Raw genomic sequence first — 18240 nt, forward strand, 5'->3', positions numbered from 1 at the left:
TCTTAGCAGTTGTCTCTGAACCTTCAGAAGGGGAGAAGAAGTCGTCCTTATAGATCTTGGCATATATCAGAGATTGCACAGAATGGAGGCCTTCAGGGAAGGGACAGTGTTGTTGAGAGCATCTTTCCAGCCACTTACCAGGCCTTCAGTAAACATTTACTAAATTATTGAATGATAGATTTGATTGCACAAACATTAGAAACCAAATTTAAAATCTCAGCAGTCTAAAACCATATGGAACAAATATGCTTTAAAAACATTAATGTCCTTACTATGTAAAGAGCTCTTACAAATCTATAATGAAACCATTTAAGATCCCAGCAGGGAAATAAAGAGACAATTCTCAAAAGGGAAAATGATTGCTAAACACAAAACATTTCCATTTACTATGAATAGTAAATTACTAAAAACAAGATAACTTCACCTCTCAAATCAATAATATTTTTAAATGGTAAACCCAGGACTGGTAAGTATTTACATACCTTGTGAGTGACCGTATGAATTAGTTCAAAGCTCCCAGAGAGCAGTTGGGCAGCATGTTTTAAGATGTTCATAGGCTTTGATACCTTAATCCCAATTCTGGGGTTCTATTAAGAAAATCTGCAGTGTGAACAGAGTGCTCTGCATAAAATTGCTCATCACAGCCAAAATTGAACAGAGCTAATTTGTCCAAAAATGGGGGGAGGGGACTAACTGATTCTACGAAAGGATTGTGAACAATTGTTATTCTGTTATTTTCCAAAATGTCTCAATGAGATGGTGTTATTTTTGTAATGTTCAAAAAGATTTTAAGATCATTAAAAATCTGCTCAGTCATCTGAGACCAGACACAATTTGGGTGCAGAATGAAGTGTCCCTTTGCCACTATTTCTGATTTATCCCTGGTTAATTTGCTTCCCATGGAGAATAACAATCTGGAGGAGAATGAATACATATTGGAAGACAAACAATATTGCCTTCTCCCCACCCGTTGAGACCCCAGGGTGGTGGGTGGAATGGATACCAGTACAGAATTACAGTTGTGCTTGGAGGTCCAAATGGGATCTGTTCTTACACACTCCCAAACAGACATGCCTAGGTTCAGGGGTGCTGTCTCGGGGACCTTTTGTCTAGTCCTCTGTAGGTATATTCCAAATTCCTAGGATGGTGCCTGGTACAGCATAAGCATTCAGTAAATATTTTTGAATATGTAAATAAAGTTGCTAGAGCTTTTCATGATGGCAAGGTGTCAGTTTGCTTTTTTGATTTCTATTTTTTGTGCCTCTATTCAAGTAAAGACCTGGGAGGCTAACCTATGATTCCCCGGGTTATTAAAACCAGTGTTGGTGCCGAGGCCCACTTAGGATTTGTTCACACATCTCAGTCCACACCCTCACACCCCTCTGAGGTGCCTTTAAACCTAAGACTTGGGTAATAAATGTTCCTATGTCCAAAAGTTCCCTGAGGTCTCTTTTGTGCTATGGATGGGGGCGCTGGGAGGGCAGGGACCAAGTGTTAGAGGACTTTTTCATGCTAAAGTGTTCACCTCACCGCCTTGAGCCTTGGTCCTTGTTGGAGGGGCCTGTGGCCTTCCCATCATGAACCAAGGCAGCCTGGAACAGTGGATAGGAATTGGCACCCCCACCAAATGAGATCTGATGGGTCATGTTTTGTGTATTCCTGCAGCTTCGCAACAACAAAGCAAAAGACGTCTGCCTGGACCAGGGGCCACTGGAGAACCACACAGCAATATTGTACCCGTGCCACGGCTGGGGACCGCAGGTAGGAGCTCACCCTGAAATCCTCATCACCAGCCTTGTGGGAATTCTCAATGCTTCTGTTGCCCTCTATTTGGGTAACTGTTATCTATTCTGAGAGTTCAAGGAGAAGGTGGGAGGCCTCTGATTGTTTCTTTAAGGAAGCAAGGGAAAATATTCATAAGTGTTTTCCTCAAAACAATTCTTAAGTTCAAGCATGTTTCATACTGAAAAGAAAAAGCAAGTGAACTGCAGAATCATTTGCTAACACGTACATCTATATTATATGTGCATGTACTGTCATTATACCCAGATATATGTGCTCACAATCTCAAAGAAACAATTAGCAGGTTCCCTCCGAGAACCTGATTGACATGCCCATCCTGAAAGAGCATGACGTTTGGTGGTAAGTGTCACCTCACAGGGCCTGTTAGGGGTGGTACGAGGGCAGAGCATGGATGGGGAAGGAGGAAAGTGTTTGCAGGAGCATTTCAGAGAACATACCAGAATAGCTTGAAAAGGGCAAAGTGATTAACCAACACTTGAAAACAGAGGCCTGATAAATGAATTTCCTCTGACTTCTGTGCTAGCCAGTGGCATGTGTACATGAGTGTGCCTGTGTGTGCACAAGGAGCTTAGCTGAAACTCTGAGATTGAGAGAAAACACAGCCAGGAATGTCACTAGACTTGACATTCATAGAAATGGATGTCAACCAATAGTAACAAAAGGCAAGCTGCAAACTGGGGAAACATTTATATTCCAAGTCCAGGGGAGTGCTGGATGGCTGGTTCTGAGTCAGGCCCGCAGCTGCTCTCTCTGGTCTGTTTGTTCATCTGTATGAGGAAGGCACTGGACAAGGTGCCCTGGAAGCTCCCCCACCTCTCTCTGAAGTTCTGGAAATGCCCATGTTCGCAGGCAAAGTCACATTCGCCATCACATGTGCATACCCACACATGCATGTGGAAAATCTCATGGGTTTCTTTGTGCATAGCCACTTTGCTTTCCAACAAGGCCAGCTCCTAGGAGAGAGAGAGGTGTCCCCTCTACTGTCCCTGAAGATAGTACTCAGAGCCCAGACCCTCAGCCTTCCTCCAAAGGAGGAAGATGCTAGACAAGTTACAAGTCAAATCCTGAGTCCTTTGATTGTTGCAGCAACTCTGGGAGGTAAGCAGGCAGCATGGGGAAACTGATGCAAAGAGGGGCATCAGAGTGCCTGTGAGCAAAGCAACCTGGAACCCAGGCCCTCCAGCATGACTGTGACATTTTAAATTCAAATCCAATCCATTGAAATCAAAGTTGTTTAGTGATCCCCACCATTGTCTGCAAGAGGTAGGAGATGACTGGGTGACTGGGATGCAGAGACCTGCTCCCCTCCTGGAGGCTTTCCATTAGGAAATGGGGGTTGGCATTAAAGGAAATACAGACTAAAGAATCTAACGCAGGTCTTCCTCCATCCATTCATTCATTCTCTGAACAAACATCTCCTGATCACCTGCTGTGGTGTGAGTCACAGCTGTACACAGGCAGTTGATGGGATGCAGTCCCTGCTCCCAGAGGTTTACCCACTCAGGGAGAGACAAGCAGAGAGGCAGGAAACCTCAGTGTTGTAAGTGTGGCCTAGGTCACTGGTGCTGGGAGCAGAGGTGACTTAGTTTGTATAGGGCTTTGGGTGCAGGAGGGAAGGGGTAGCTGGGAAAAAGCAGAAGAGCAGTAGAGAGCAGGTGGTGCAGTCTGACTGTGCATGGGCCCAGGCCCCAGATTTCATGCTGCAAGTGTATAGTAGAGTCACCTGCAAGGCTTGGGGGAAAATGCCAGTCCTGGGCCCCATCCACAGAGGATCTGGGTCTGGGCGATCTGGTCTGGGCCTGAGATTCTGCATTTCTCACAAGGTCCCAGGTGATGCTGATGCTACTGGTCTGAGGCATTGGGATTCAGTCCTGAGCAAGTTGAGAGCCACTGAAGGCTTCATTTATCTTGGGGAGTGATACGTTTAGACTGGGTACGGCCAGTCCTAGAGACTATCTAAGAGGCTGCATCTTGAAATACACCAGATGAAAAGCCAGCAGTCCATCCCAGCTAGTCTCCTGCCAAGATGGCTTGGAGAAGGAGTATGATGGGTGGTCTTGGGCCTGAAGAGTGGGGACACAGGCTGGAAGGCAGGCCCCAGCATACTTCCCACACCATCTTCCTAAGATGCCCACAGCCTCCAGCCCAGGCAGCAAGGGCCTGGACTCTAGCCTAGGCCAGCTCTTCTCCTGAGCCCTGTGGCCCTGCCTGACCATCCTTTTGGGAATTCCAGAAATTACTTTTATTTATTTTTATTAAATCATAACTTTGTACATTGATGCATTTGTGGGTTTCAGGTTACTGCTTCGATATACAATGTGAATTGTTTACACTGAACTAAGTAACACATCCATCACAATTATACTCATTTCTTAATAGGTTTGAAATGTACCATTGCATCATGCACATTAGGTGAGGTCCTCCCAAATGCCCTCCCTCCTCTCATATCCCCCCTTCCTTCCTCTCTCTCTCCTCTTCCCTTCTACTTTTGGACTATAGTTATGTTTTGCCATTCATATGATTGTGTAGGTGGTTATATATTGATTTCATAGTAGTATTGAGTACATTGGATACTTTTTTTTCCATTCTTGAAATACTTTACTAAGAATATGTTCTAGCTTCATCCAGGTAAACATTAAAGATGTGTAGCCTCCATCTTTTTATGGCTGCATAGTATTCCGTGGTGTACATATACCACAATTTGTTAATCCATTCATGGGTCAATGGGCACTTGGGCTGTTTCCATGTCTTGGCTATTATGAATTGGGCTGCAATAGACATTCTAGTGCAATGTCTTTGTTGTAAAATAATTTTTGATCGTCTGGGTATATACCTAGACAAGGAATTGCGGGATTGAATGGTAGGTCTACTTTTAGTTCCTTGAGTGTTCTCCAAACTACTTTCCCAAAAGGTCATATTAGCTTGCATTCCCACCAGCAGTGTAGAAGCATTCCCTTCTCTCTGCATCTATGCCAACATTTGTAGTTTGGGGATTTTATGATGTGGGTTAATTTTACTGCAGTTAGATGATATCTCAAAGTGGTTTTGATTTGCATTTCTCTGATGATTAAGGATGACAAGCATTTTTTTCATGTGTTTATAGGCCATGTGCCTGTATTCATCAGAAGTTTCCTGTTCAAGTCTCTTGCCCACGTGGAAATGGGGTTATTTATTCTTTTCTTATTGATTAGTTTGAGTTCTCTGTAGATTCTAGTTATCAAACCTTTATCAGAAACATAACCTGCAAAAATCTTCTCCCATTCTGAAGGTTGTCTTTACTTACTGTGCTCTTGGCTGTCCAAAAACTTTTTAGTTTGATCAGATCCCAGTAATGTATTTTTGGTATTGCTTCAATTGCCCAGGGGGTCCTCCTCATAAAATATTCTCCCAGGCCAATTTCTTCAAGTGTTTTCCCTGCACTTTCTTCTAGTATTTATATAGTTTCATGTCTTAAGTTTTATCCAGTGAGTTTTATCCAGTAAGTTTTATCCAGTGAGAATCAATTTTTGTTAATGTTGAAAGGTGGGGATCCAGTTTCAGTATATACAGGTTGCCAGCCAGTTCACCCAGCATCATTTATTAAATAGGAAGTCTTTCCCCCATTGAATATATATATATATATATTGCAGTTTTTGGCCAGGGCAGGGTATGAACCTGCCACCTCCGGTATATGGGGCCAGTGCCCTAGTCATTGAGCCATAGGCACCGCCCCTGAATATTTTTGATAGGCTTGTCTAAGATCAAATGATGACAAGTAGCTGGTTATCTTGGTTCTCTATTTTGTTCCATAAATCTGCCGCTCTATTTTTGTACATGCTGTTTTGATTTTTGTGCATGCTGCCGCTCTATTTTTGTGCATGGATTTGTAGTATAGCCTGAAGTCTGGAAATGTGATACCTCCTTATTTGTTCTTATTTCTGAGTAATGTATTTGCTATTTGAGGTTTTTTCTGATTCCATATAAAATGAAGTACTGTTTTTTCAAGTTCTTTAAAGTATGACAATGGTGCTTTAATAGAGATTGCATTAAATCTGTAGATTGCTTTGAGTAGTATGGACATTTTAACAATGTTGATTCTTCTCAGCCATGAGTATGGTATGTTTTTCCATGTTAACATCTTCAGCTATTTCTTTGCTCAGAGTTTCATAGTTCCCTTTATAGAGATCTTTCACGTCCTTTGTTAGGTAAATTTCCAGATATTTCATCTTCTTTGACACTACTGTAAAAGGAATAGAGTCCTTGATTGTTTTTTCAGCTTGCCTATTGTTGGTGCATATAAAAGCTACTGACTTCTAAGTATTGATTTTATATCCTGAAACACCACTGTATTCCTTAATCACTTCTACAATCACTTCTAAGAGTCTTAAAGTTGAGTCCCTGGGATTTTCCAGGTATAGGATCATATCATCAGCGAAAAGTGAGAGTTTGATCTCCTCTGACCCTATTTGGGTACCCTTGATTGCCTTCTCTTGCCTGATTGAGATGACTAAGACTTCTGTTACTATGTTGAAGAGCAGTGGAAACAGTGGGGATCCTTGCCTCATTCCTGATCTGAGCAGAAATGTTTTCAATTTTACACTATTCAATATGATATTGGCTGTGGGTTTGCTATAGATGGCCTCTATCAGTTTAAGAAATGTCCCTTCTGTGCCTATTTTCTTAAGAATTCTGATCATGAAAGGATGCTGGATATTATCAAAGGCTTTTTCTGCATCATTTGAGAGAATCATATGGTCTTTGTTTTTTATTTTATTGATACGACATATTATAGATTTGTGTTGGTTGAACCAACCCTGTAACCCTGGAATAAAACCAACTTGATCATGGTGTATAATTTTTTTGATGTGTTGTTGAATTCTGTTTGCTAAGATCTTATTGAATATTCTTGCATCAATATTCATTAATGATACTGGTCTATAATTTTCTTTCTTTGTTGGATCCTTTCCTGGTTTGGGTATCAGAATGATATTTGCTTCATAGAATGTGTTGGGAAGTATTCCATGTTTTTCTGTGCTTTGGAAAATGTTGTATGATAGTTCCTCTTAGAACTAGTTACTCTTAAAAGGTTTGATAATATTCAGATGTGAAGCCATTTGGTCCTGGACTTTTCTTTTTAGTGAGATTTTGTATTGTTGATACTATCTCAATGATTGATATAGGTCTATTCAAGATTTCTAGTTCTTCTGGTTGGGTCTAGGAAGGTGGCGTGCTTTGAGGTATTGGTCCATTTCCTTCAGATTTTCACATTTCTGGGAATAGAGATTTTTGTAGTAGTCATTGAGGATTTTTTGAATTTCTGAAGTGTCTGTTCTTATTTCTCCTTTATCATAGACATAGATTTTACTTTCTTATTTCTGGTTAGGTTAGCCAAAGGTTTATCCATTTTGTTAATCTTCAGAAAACCAACTATTTGTTTCATTGATCTTCTGAATGACTCTTTTGTTTTCACTTTCATTTAATTCTGCTCTAATTTTGTTTTTTTTCTTTTCTTCTGCTGGGTTTGTGGTTGGAATGCTCTTCCTTTTCCAGTTGCTTGAGATGTTCCATTAAGTTGTTGGATTCCTCTTTCTATTTTCTTGATGAAGGCTTCCAATGCTATAAATTTCCCTCATAGGACTGCCTTTGCAGTATCCCACAGGTTTTGATAATTCATGTCTTCATTATCATTTTGTTCCAAAAATTTGATGATTTCCTTCTTAATTTCATCTTTTGCCCAGCTATCATTCAGTCTAAGATTATTTAGCTTCCATGACTTTGTTTGAATATGGAGATTCCTGTTGCTGTTGAATTCAACTTTTATTTCATGGTGGTCCAAGAAGATACAAGGAATAATTTCTATACATTTAAATTTGCTGCAGTTAGACTTGTGTCCTAGAATATGATCTATTTTGGAGGATGACCCATGGTCTGATGAGAAGAACGTGTATTCTTTGTTTAGTTTCTTCTTGGAGGATCTATCCAAAACTGTCAAAGGGGTGTTAAAATCTCCAACTATTATAGTGCATGAAGATATCAAGGTGTTCATATCCCTTAGGGTCTACTTTATGAATTGAGGAGCATTCTGGTAGGGTGCATAAATGTTCATTATCGAAATCTCTTCATGTTGGAAGTTTCCCTTGACAAATATGTAGTGACCTTCCTTATCTTTCTTTATCTTTGTTGGTTTAAAGCTAATTGTATCTGCTACTAAAATTGCAACCCCTGCTTTTTTCCAGTTACCATTTGTTTGTATTATATAAGTCCATCCCTTCGCCCTGAGTCTATTTTTATCCTTTAAGGTAAGGTGACATTCTGGTATGCAACAAATATCCAGTCTGAGTTTATGTATCCAGTCAGCCAGCCTGTGCCTCTTTAGAGGACAATTTAAACCATTCACATTAATTGAGAGAATTGATAAGCCTGGTTGTATTTTGGGTGTCATGATTTTCAGATGTCCAGTGGACATTTTTAATTCTTTCACCACTGTGGAAGTTGGGTTTTGTTCAAAAATTTCTGGGTGAGTTTACTTTAGAGGTAAAGCATTGCACTAGTCATTGTGGAGGCTGGGTCTGAGACTATCCTGGAGAGCTGGTGTAGTTATGGCTATGTCATTAAAGTATTTGATTTCTCCATCACAAATGAAACTCAGTTTAGCGGGATACAGGGTTCTGGGCTGGAAGTTATTTTGTTTTAGGAGACTGAAGGTCAATGACCATCTTCTTCTGGCTTGAAATGTCTTGGCTGAGAGATCTGCAGTCATTCTGATATTCTCCCTCTGTAGGTAATGCTTTTCTTACATCTGGCTGCTTGCAGAATTTTCTCCTTTGACTTAACTTTGGCAAAGTTAATCACAATGTGTCTAGGAGATGCTTTATTTGGATTGAGTCTTGCTGGGGTTCTGAAACTGTCTGCTATCTGAAATTCTGTATCTCTTGCAATGCTTGGGAAGTTGTCCTCCAAAATTTCTTGGAGTAGATCATCTGTACCTTTAGGACCATCCTCTTCTCCTTCAGGAATTCCTATAAGATGAATGTTTGAGCTTTTGGAGTGATCCCACAACTCTCTTGGGGAATAATCAGTTTTTGCTCTCCATTTGTCTGCCTCTTTGAGTGTCTGGGAACATTTCAAAAGCTTTGTCTTTAGTTTCAGAGATCCTTTCTCCAGCCAAAACTCTGAAAGGGCCTTTGTAAGGTTGTAGGAGATAAGCCACAGTTACAAAGCCTAGAGCTTTGGTAAGGGGCTATCTCTACTACCTGCAAACTCCAATTCAATCTCACCCTACCACTTCTAATAACCAAACAGTGGAAAATAAACATGGTGTGGACCCATCAGAAGAACTCTGGCAACATGAATAACCAGAGTAGATCAACCTCCCCAAGAAATGACTCTGAGGACCTACTTGGTAAGATAGCACAAGCTAGCTCTGTTTTGATATCAGCCAACCTCTACCCTATCTTAAGAAACCATAGTATTAGGTTTAAATCTCGACTGTGAAGAGATACAAACAGCTGTGGTACCCAGCCCTCACCCTTCAGTTCTTTTCCACTACAGAACTTTGAAGGTCAACCTCAGAGTATCCCCTAGTGGACAGCCCCAGACATAGGTTCCAACCAAATTGTCTCAGGCAGTGCAAACCCTGCCCAACAGAGAGAGATTCTCTCCAACAGTACAGTTGGAGCCAGGAATCCACACTCCTTCCCACCAGAGTCAGTCCGCACCATTGTCCACTTCTCTGTTCACAGGCCCAGCAGGAACCAGGGGCCACACCCCCGCCCACCAGTCTCAGTCCATACTCAGCTAGCTTCTGCTTGCCAGGCCAGTTGGAGTCAGGGGACCATGCCCCTGCCTGCCAGTCTCAGTCCACTACCTGGCAAACCTCTGTTCACAGGCTCTGTTGGAGTCAGGGCACTAGGCTGCCCTCCGGTCTCAGTCCACACACAGCTAGCCTCTGCTTGCCAGACCAGTTTAAGTCAGGGGACCATGCCCCTGCCTGCCAGTCTCAGTCCACTGCCTGGTAAGCCTCTGTTTGCAGGCTCTGTTAGAGTTAGGGCACTGCACTCTACCCTCAGGTCTCAGTCCTCACCTGGTAAGCCTTTGCTCACCAGCTCCACAGGAGACAGTGGACCACGCCCTAGCCCTCAGGTCTTGTTCACACCCAGTAAGCCACAGCTCAAGGGTTCTGTTGGAATCAGGGGACCACGCCCTTGCTCTTAGGTCGCAGTCCACACCTAAGCCTCTCCTCACAGGCATAGCAGGGGCTGGGGACCAGCCCTGTCTGCCAAACACAGTCCACATGGGGCAACCACTCTCCTGCTGTGAGTACTGTCAGAGCTGAGGGTTCTACACTCTGTCCTTCCAGACATAGCCCAAACTGAGGGTCAGCACTACCACTGACTGGGCATAGTCACAACCAGGGGCCTGCTCCTCCTCCTGCCAAGTGTCCCTTTCTTTCTACACCTTCTTTCCTCCTGTGACCTCCCCATTAGTCACAGATTCTGTCCTGATGGCTGGCGGTCCACACTATGCCCAGATCTCTCAGGAAAAGACCAAACACTCTGCTCTGCAGGGGACAGAACTTCAGACCACCATGTGAGGGGGAAAGAGTGGACTGGGAGTTTGGACTTGTGGGGGAAAATACCTGTTCAGTTTTATGCCTGGTGGGGTGGTGTCTAGGTTCATAAGGGGGACCTCTCTGGAGAAAGAGACCTGGAGTTAAGTGGCTCTCTCCAGCAAGGTAAAACGAGAGGTCTTTTTTTCCCCCTGTTCCTTTGCAGATAGCCTGCAGCAGGCCCCCTGCTTGGGGGAAGGGTCTACCATCCTCTAGTCAATAGGCTTTGTACCTGTAATTTGTTTTTTCTTGCATGTTCTTCCTTGGAGTTACAGCTTGCCAAACTTCTTTCTTGGCTCAGCTCCCCATCTTTGGCATCATAGAGTCTGATTCCATCCAGTTTTTCTTCTTCTGCTCAGGAGCCTCTGCCGAGGGCTGCTACCAATTAGCCATCTTCTCAGAATCCCCCCAGGAATTACTTTTAGAAGAACACTTACTTAACTCCCAGGCTACTTTCTCCAGCCTTCTGAATAAGAGACATATGAATGGTGATGTAACAGAGACTATCATGTTTAGATGCTGGCTTGAGGAAGCCAACTCCTCTGTGCATGAGGGAGGCAATAAAGATGGCCTAGGCAGTATCCCCCAGAGATGGGCAGGTTCCTCACATGGCTCTGAGAAACTGTGCTCTGTTGTGGATGTTTCAGGGGAAGACTTTCCAGGCCACCCAGAAAGCTCCAGACCAACGCAGCAGCCCAGCACACTCAGGCCGTGGTGTCTGCCTTTCTGTAGCCCTTGGGAGACCACTTCCCAGGACCCCCTGCCCTCCCCACCTACTCTTACATGTCTAAGACCCCTTGATGCTCACGCCTCTGAACATAGTCCAGTGGCATTCACAGCACAGTGGTGGGAAGTCAGTGGCATTCACAGTGTAGTACTGAAGAGCTCATTGGCATTCATAGCACTATGGTGGGAACTCACTGGCATTCACAGTGCAATGGTGGGAACTCAGTGGCATTCACAGTGTAGTACTGGGGAGCTCATTGGCATTCAGTGCGCAGTGGTGGGAACTCAGTGGCGTTCACAGTGCAGTGGTGGGAATTCAGTGGCATTCACAGTGCAGTACTGGGGAGCTCATTGGCATTCACAGCACAATGGTGGGAACTCAGTGGCATTCACAGCACAGTACTGGTGATTTTATTGGCATTCACAGCACAGTACTGGGGCCTGTGTCAGGATGCCATCTATCCCAATCCACCTGCATGTGGAACTTTTCCAATAAACACTTCTGCCATTTAGCTGACTGTGGAGGGACAACTCTAACTGGGCAGTTTGTGACTCCCCAGACTCTAGGATGAACACCTATATGTGGGCCCTGGTGACTTTCCACCAGCTGATTTGTTAAGTCACTCTAACATTGCTTTCTGTCCTGCCATGTCCTGAGTTAGCGTCTGCCCTCAGTGACTCTCCAGCTGCCGGGCTGCCTGCTCCCTCACCAAGACTCCCCTGAGGCCCAAGCCCTCTCCCCTGTGGCACAGCATCCTGTCTCCTGACCAGTCATCTCTTTAAACTGCTTGGTAGCTGCTGTGGGCAACAGCGGCTGAAGCAGAGCCCCTCTAACAAGGCAGCTCCCAGCAGAAGGAACTGGTATTCCACTGACATTGTTAGCTTAATTAATGGAGTCTATGTTGTAATTTATTATCAAACAGCAATTAAACAGAGATAAACTAGGCACTGAGGAGGGTAATTTCCTGTCTTGCAGTGTGTGTTTGTCAACAAGATGGAAACGGTTCCCAGCCACTCAGCCTGCTCACTCCGAAGTGTCTGTCAGCAAGCTCATCACTAGCCTCAGTTTTGTCTGGTTCCTAATTTGGATGAGACACACAACCGCTTCTTTTTGGAGCCTAAGTTTTTTTAAAAAGTAGAATGTCAAGGGCATAGCAGCAGTCTTGGTGTGTGCTTGAACCCAGGTAGAGAGGGAGGTCTTGTCTAAGGAGCCCCAAGATCCCCAGGTGCCAAGCTGCTGCCCTCTGGGGAGGGTTGCCAGCTGGAGCAGCTATAGGAAAAACTGACACTTTGCTGCCCACTAGGGGATGGGCAGCTCTGCCAGGTCCTCCCTCTGTGCCGCTCCAGCCACCTGGGCAACCTTCTCCAGCCAGAGACAAAGGTGCCACCAAGAAGAGAGAAGGAGGTGATGGCAGCATCATGCCCAGGGTCCCCTGTCCTCAGTCCTCACCTCCTCTGAGGAGCCCTGAACCTGCTCTCCCATGTCCCTGAGTCAGATGCTGCCCTGGTCCTGACAGTGCAGCACAGTGTGGTGGATGCCGGCCCAGAGCTCCATGCTGCAGCCCCTACCCAGGGACCGCTGAGACAGGGAACAAAAATGCTGCCGATAACACCCATATCTGTTTTCAATGATCTTCCCAACTGCCCCATAGGTAGACAGGGCCACCCTCATTTTCTTGCTTTGTTAATGAGAAAATTGAGATTCAGGAGGAGCTATTCCAGTTGTCAAATGAAAATCCCAAGACTTTTGGTCTTAGACACTCTGCTGTGATATCTGGTGGACTCTGGAGAGCCTCCCTCATCTCCTCGAGCCCCTAGGTATTCTCTGCCCCTGAACAAGGCCTGGTGGAGAGACTTGGAGCAGGCACAGGGGAGTGGGACATGTGTGAGAGCCACGGTCAGAGGCAGGGAGCAGAAGGCCTATGTAGGGGAAGAATAACGCAGGTGGCTGAAGGCAGATGATTCAGGGCAGCCATGAGGGACAAAGAGTGAGAGCCCCAGTGCCATGATGGAGGGTGAGGGCTCCCCTTCTAGCACCCCACATTTGGTCCGCAGACATTATGGACTATCTGAGAACTTGTTATTAACACAACTGCCGCTCTCTGAGTCCAGGCCCAACCCTTGACCTTCTGAAGGCGCTGTGTGTTCACAAACACAGGTGTTTTTCCCTTTCCACTGATGGGCATTTGTCAAGCATCCCCTCGGGATAGGACTTCATGATGTTTAGTCCTTAGGGAGGTAGTGATCACATGTCCTTGTGTGCCTACGACAGGCCCAGTATAGACCTAGTGCCCCAACTTGATTTTTTTAAATGTATAATGATATCTCAATTTTCATATAAGTGGGTTTGTTTTTTTCATTTTTAAGGGTAAAATTTACTCTTTATAACATATATTTGTACAAGTTTTAGCAAACAGATGTGAACAAGTAATCACCCATAATCAAGGCATAGAGCGTCTCTGTCACCCCCACATTCTCCTGATCCCCTTTTCAGTGCCCCCTCATCAGATGTGAGTGGCAGCCTGACTGGCATGCTCACGGGAGTAGCCTGCAGGCCTGGACATGCACACGCAAACCAAAGATGTTCCACGGGTTCCATGGCAGCTTCCTCCCCAGGCTGAGGTTCCTGGGCCCTCAGCAGCCATGCCCTGGGGGCAGTGTATGACCTCAAAGGGTTCTGAGTGAAATGCCCTGGAGAATTCAGTGAGCACTCCATGAGGCAGACACCTGCTGTGATGGGATGCTCTTAAGGCAAGGTGTGTACCAAGGAAAGTAATTGACTATTCTGTCCCTGTTAGAGGGTGGAGGGCTCTGTTCCCAGGACCGTTCTGATTCGACAGGCTCAGGGCAGGGCCTTAGAGACCTCTCCTCTGTTTGTCCTCCATGTCTATATGTTTTATCCTCCTCTCCCTTCTTTTGCAAGAGGCTCTCATTCCTTCCCTCAGTTCATTCATCACCAGAATGATAGATGAGAATTCTTTTATCCCGTAATTAAATTTAATCTGATCTTGGACTCATTCTCTGATGGCTTCATCTTTTAAGCGATACATCATCCAAACACCTTGTCATTATGATGCATTGTGCCAATAAGGCACTGGTGCCCCTCCAGAGTGACAAGACTCCAGCAGCTATTAGCATGTAGAAGGCCCTCCTCCTCCCTCTCCTTCTCCTCCTCCTCCCTCTCCCTCTCTTCTTCCTCCCCCTCCTCTTCCTCCACCTCCTCCTCATTGGAAAATGCAGGAGTGACACCCAGCAGCCTCTCCTCTTGACTTCCAAATATGACCCTGCAAACAATGGGGCTCAAAGGGCAGAGCCCTTGACAGCACACTGAAGTTAACACCCAAGAGAAAATGGCTTTGCCCAGGAAACTGTTCTGTGGTTCTGGGAATAAGCCTCCCCCTACGGGGTAAGGAGCAAACCCAGTTATCTCTTTCCATCCACATGAATCCAATTCCTGGAAAACTCCATGAACTCAAAGCAGGGAAACTTTAGACCTTATGGGAAAACTGAGTAGGGGGACTAAGGACAGGTACTTTCAAGGCTGGCAAAACATACCACACACACACACACACACACACATAAAATGGAGATGAGACAGAAAGCTGGGGAGAAGATGCCGGTGGGCATCTTTTACATATCTGAAATCAACATGAAATCGACAGCAGGGGCGTTCTGCTGTGCTCATTTTCGTTCTCCTACAGTCTCCTACTGCAGTATTTTAAAAAATCCTTCCCCTACATTCCAGTGTGACTCTTACAGGTTTATTTTACCTCATTGCAGGTAGAGAGAATATTTAAAAGCCTTTTGTTATTGGTATTCCTCTGACCCACCTTGTCTCAAAATACTCAAAACATCTCGGATTTGATTGCTTCGCCATCAGCCCTAGCGCGCCCCTCCTGCCCTTCCTCTCTGCAGACCTTGCTGGAGCGCAGGGCTGTGTGCTTCCTGCTGCTGAGGTTTTCCTGAGGTTTGGGGGACACCCAAGTCTCTTTCTTTGCCATCTGCTTTACTTCCCTTTTCTATTTCCAACTCCCAAGTCCCTCTTTCTAATTGTCCCTGATTCTTGTAGCCCACATCCACAGAACAGGAACATTGATTTCCTAAACAGTACCCAGAGTAAATGCATGTGTCCAGGTGGACTTCCTGTCACTGCACGTGTCTGAATTTGCTCTTCACAGATAGGGCATTTTTGTTTTTATAAATTAAAGGTTTGGGTGGCAACCCTGTGTCGAGTAAGTGTAGCAGTGCCGTTTTTCCAACAGCATACGCTTGTTTGTATCTCTGTGTCATGTTTCAGTAATTCTTACGATATTTCAAATGTTTTTGTTATTATTATATTTACTATGGTGGTCTGTGATCAGTGATCTTTGGTGTTACACTGTAATGGTTTGGGAGCACCATGAACCGCATCATATAGGATGGCAGACTTGATCAATGATGTCTGTCTGCTGACTGCTCTACCCACCAGCCGTTCCCTCATCTTTCTCCCTCTCCTTGGGGCTCCCTACTCACGGAGACACAGAGATCTTGAAACTAGAGCATTAGTAACCCTACAGTGGCCTCTAAGTATTTAAGTGACAGGAAGAATCACATGTCTTTCACTTGAAATTAGAAACTAGAAATGATTAAGCTTAGTGAGAAAGGCATGTTGAAAGCCAAGCTGGGCCAAAGTCTAGGCCTCTTGTGCCAAACACTGAGCCATGCTGTGAATGCAAAGTAAAAGTTCTGGAAGGAAATGAAAAATGCTCCTCCAGTGAACACATGAATGATGAAAAGGCATACAAGTCTTACTGCTGATACGGAGAAAGTTTGAGTGGTTTAGTTAGAAGATCAAACTAGCCACAACATTCCCTTAAACCAGAGCCTAATCTAGAGCAAGACCTAACTGTCGTCAATTCTGTAAAGGCTGAGAGAGGTGAGCAAGCCCCAGAGGAACAGTTGGAAGTCAGCAGAGGTTGGTTCATGAGGCTTAAGGGAAGAAGCCATCTCCACAACAGAAAAGTGCAAGGCGAGTCACCAAGTGCTGATGGAGAAGCTGCAGCAAGTTATCCACGAGATCCAGCTACGATCATTGATGATGGTGACTGCACTCAACAGCCAGTTTTCAGTGTAGATAAAGTAGCCTTATATTGTAGGAAGATGCCATCTAGAACTTTTTAAAGAGAGAAGTAGTCAATGTGTGACTTCAAAGCTTCAAAAGACAGGCTGACTCTCTTATTAGAGACTAATGTAGCTGATGCCTTTAGATTGAAGCCAATGCTCATTGACCATTCTGGAAATCCCAGAGGCCTTAAGAATTATGCTAAATCCACTCCACCTGTGCTCTAGAAGTGGAGCAACAGGCCCGGATGACTGCACATCTGTTTATAGCATGATTTACTGAATATTTAAAGCCCACTGTTAAGACCTACTACTCAGAAAATAAAAAGTTTCTTTCCAAATATGACTGATCATTGACAATGCACTGACTCTTCCAAGAGCTCTGATGGGGATGTACAAGGAGAGAAATGTCATTTTATTCCTGATAACACAGCATCTACTCTGAGCCCATGAATCAAGAAATAATTTTGAGTTTTAAGTCTCATTATTTAAGAAATACATTTTTTAAGGCTGTAGCTGCCACAGATACTGATTCCTCTGATGGATTTGAGCAAAGTCAACTGAAAACCTTTTAGAAAGGATTCACCTTTCTAGATGCTGTTAAAAAACATTTGTGATTCATGGAAGGAGGTCAAAATAGCAACCTTAACAGGCATTTGGAAGAAGTTTATTCTAGCCCTCATGGATGACTCTGAGGGATTCAAGATTTTAAAAGAGGAAGGAACTGCAGATGTTTTGGAAATAACAGAACTAGAAATAGAATTGGATCCTGGAGATGAGACTAAATTGCTGAAATCTCATGATCACACTTGATTGGCTGAGGAGTTGCTTCTTATGGATGAAGAAAGAAAGTGGTTTCTTAAATTGGCATCTACTCCTGTTGAAGATGCTGTGACCATTGTCAAAATAACATAGGATTTAGACTATTCCATAAACTAAGCTGATAAATCAGTGGCAAGGTTTGAGAAGATTGATTCTAATTCTGAAAGAAGTTCTACTGTGGGTAAAATGCCATCAGACATTCCACTCTACAGAGAAAAAAAAATTGTGAAAGGAAGAGTCAATCGTGGTATAACATGTCATTGTTGCCTTATTTTAAGAAATTGCCACAGCCACCCCAACCTTCAACAATATCACCCTAATCAGTCAGCAGCCATCAACATCAAGGCCAGAACCCTCCACTAGCAAGATTGCAACTTGCTAAACACTCAGAAGATTGTTACTATTTTTAGCAATCAATTACTTTTAATGAAAGTATGTACATTTTTAAAAGACCCAATGCTATTGCACACTGAATAGACTACAGGAGAGTGTAAACGTAGGTTTTATATACACTGGGAAACCATAAAATTCGTGTGACTCACTTTATTGCAGTGATCTGGAGCCAAACCCACCATTATCACGGAAGTATGCCTGCATTTGATTTTGCCTTACAAGGACCAGAGGTTAGGGAGAAACTACTATACTATTTCTTTCATGCCAGAATGGAGTGATGAGTTATTCTTTTCAGGAAATCACAAATACAGTCATAAATTGTTTTCCAGTAGAGATCGTTAGTGAAAAGTTTTATATCTCCTTAGAAGTTTAGACACAAAACTTTTAACGAGCTTTTAACTTCTAACTAACTATTTTTCTCCAGACACAAAAAAGTAATTGAAGCAAGTTTTGTGTTCATGTTATGCTTGGAATACAGAACTCAGACTGACTAACAGGGTGGTGCCCTCTGGTCAACTGAATCTTCCTACCTTGCCCAGACATGTCAAATTCAACAGCTAAGTAACTGAAAGTCACTGATAATCTCTTTCTTTTTCACTAAAGGAACAATAGTATTACAGAGAATTTGGAAAATACAAATTTAAGTCATCTGTAACCCTCTAACCAACACAGTATTATCATTACTGAGGCTTGCTTTCAATATGTTGATTTCTTAGGTTGTTTTCATATCACTAAATTAGTAGAGAAACAACAGTGCTACTTCTGAAGGAGCAGAGGAGGGAAGGTGAAGCCTCCTTGTCAAAAGGGAT

At 43.8% G+C, this 18240-nt stretch overlaps 1 protein-coding gene across 1 annotated transcript in view; it reads left to right on the top strand.

Annotated features, from left to right (window-relative positions):
• The window catches only part of GALNT17 (polypeptide N-acetylgalactosaminyltransferase 17), a 457848-nt gene that overhangs the window by 406793 nt on the left and 32815 nt on the right, over positions 1–18240 (top strand). The window contains exon 9 of the mRNA XM_003794210.2: positions 1666–1761. Within this exon, the coding sequence (XP_003794258.1) occupies positions 1666–1761 (96 nt within the window). The remainder of the gene's footprint in view (positions 1–1665; positions 1762–18240) is intronic.

The sequence above is a fragment of the Otolemur garnettii genome, unplaced genomic scaffold (genome assembly GCF_000181295.1).
Source record: "Otolemur garnettii isolate 467f Iridium unplaced genomic scaffold, OtoGar3 scaffold00077, whole genome shotgun sequence".
Lineage (NCBI taxonomy): Eukaryota > Metazoa > Chordata > Mammalia > Primates > Galagidae > Otolemur > Otolemur garnettii.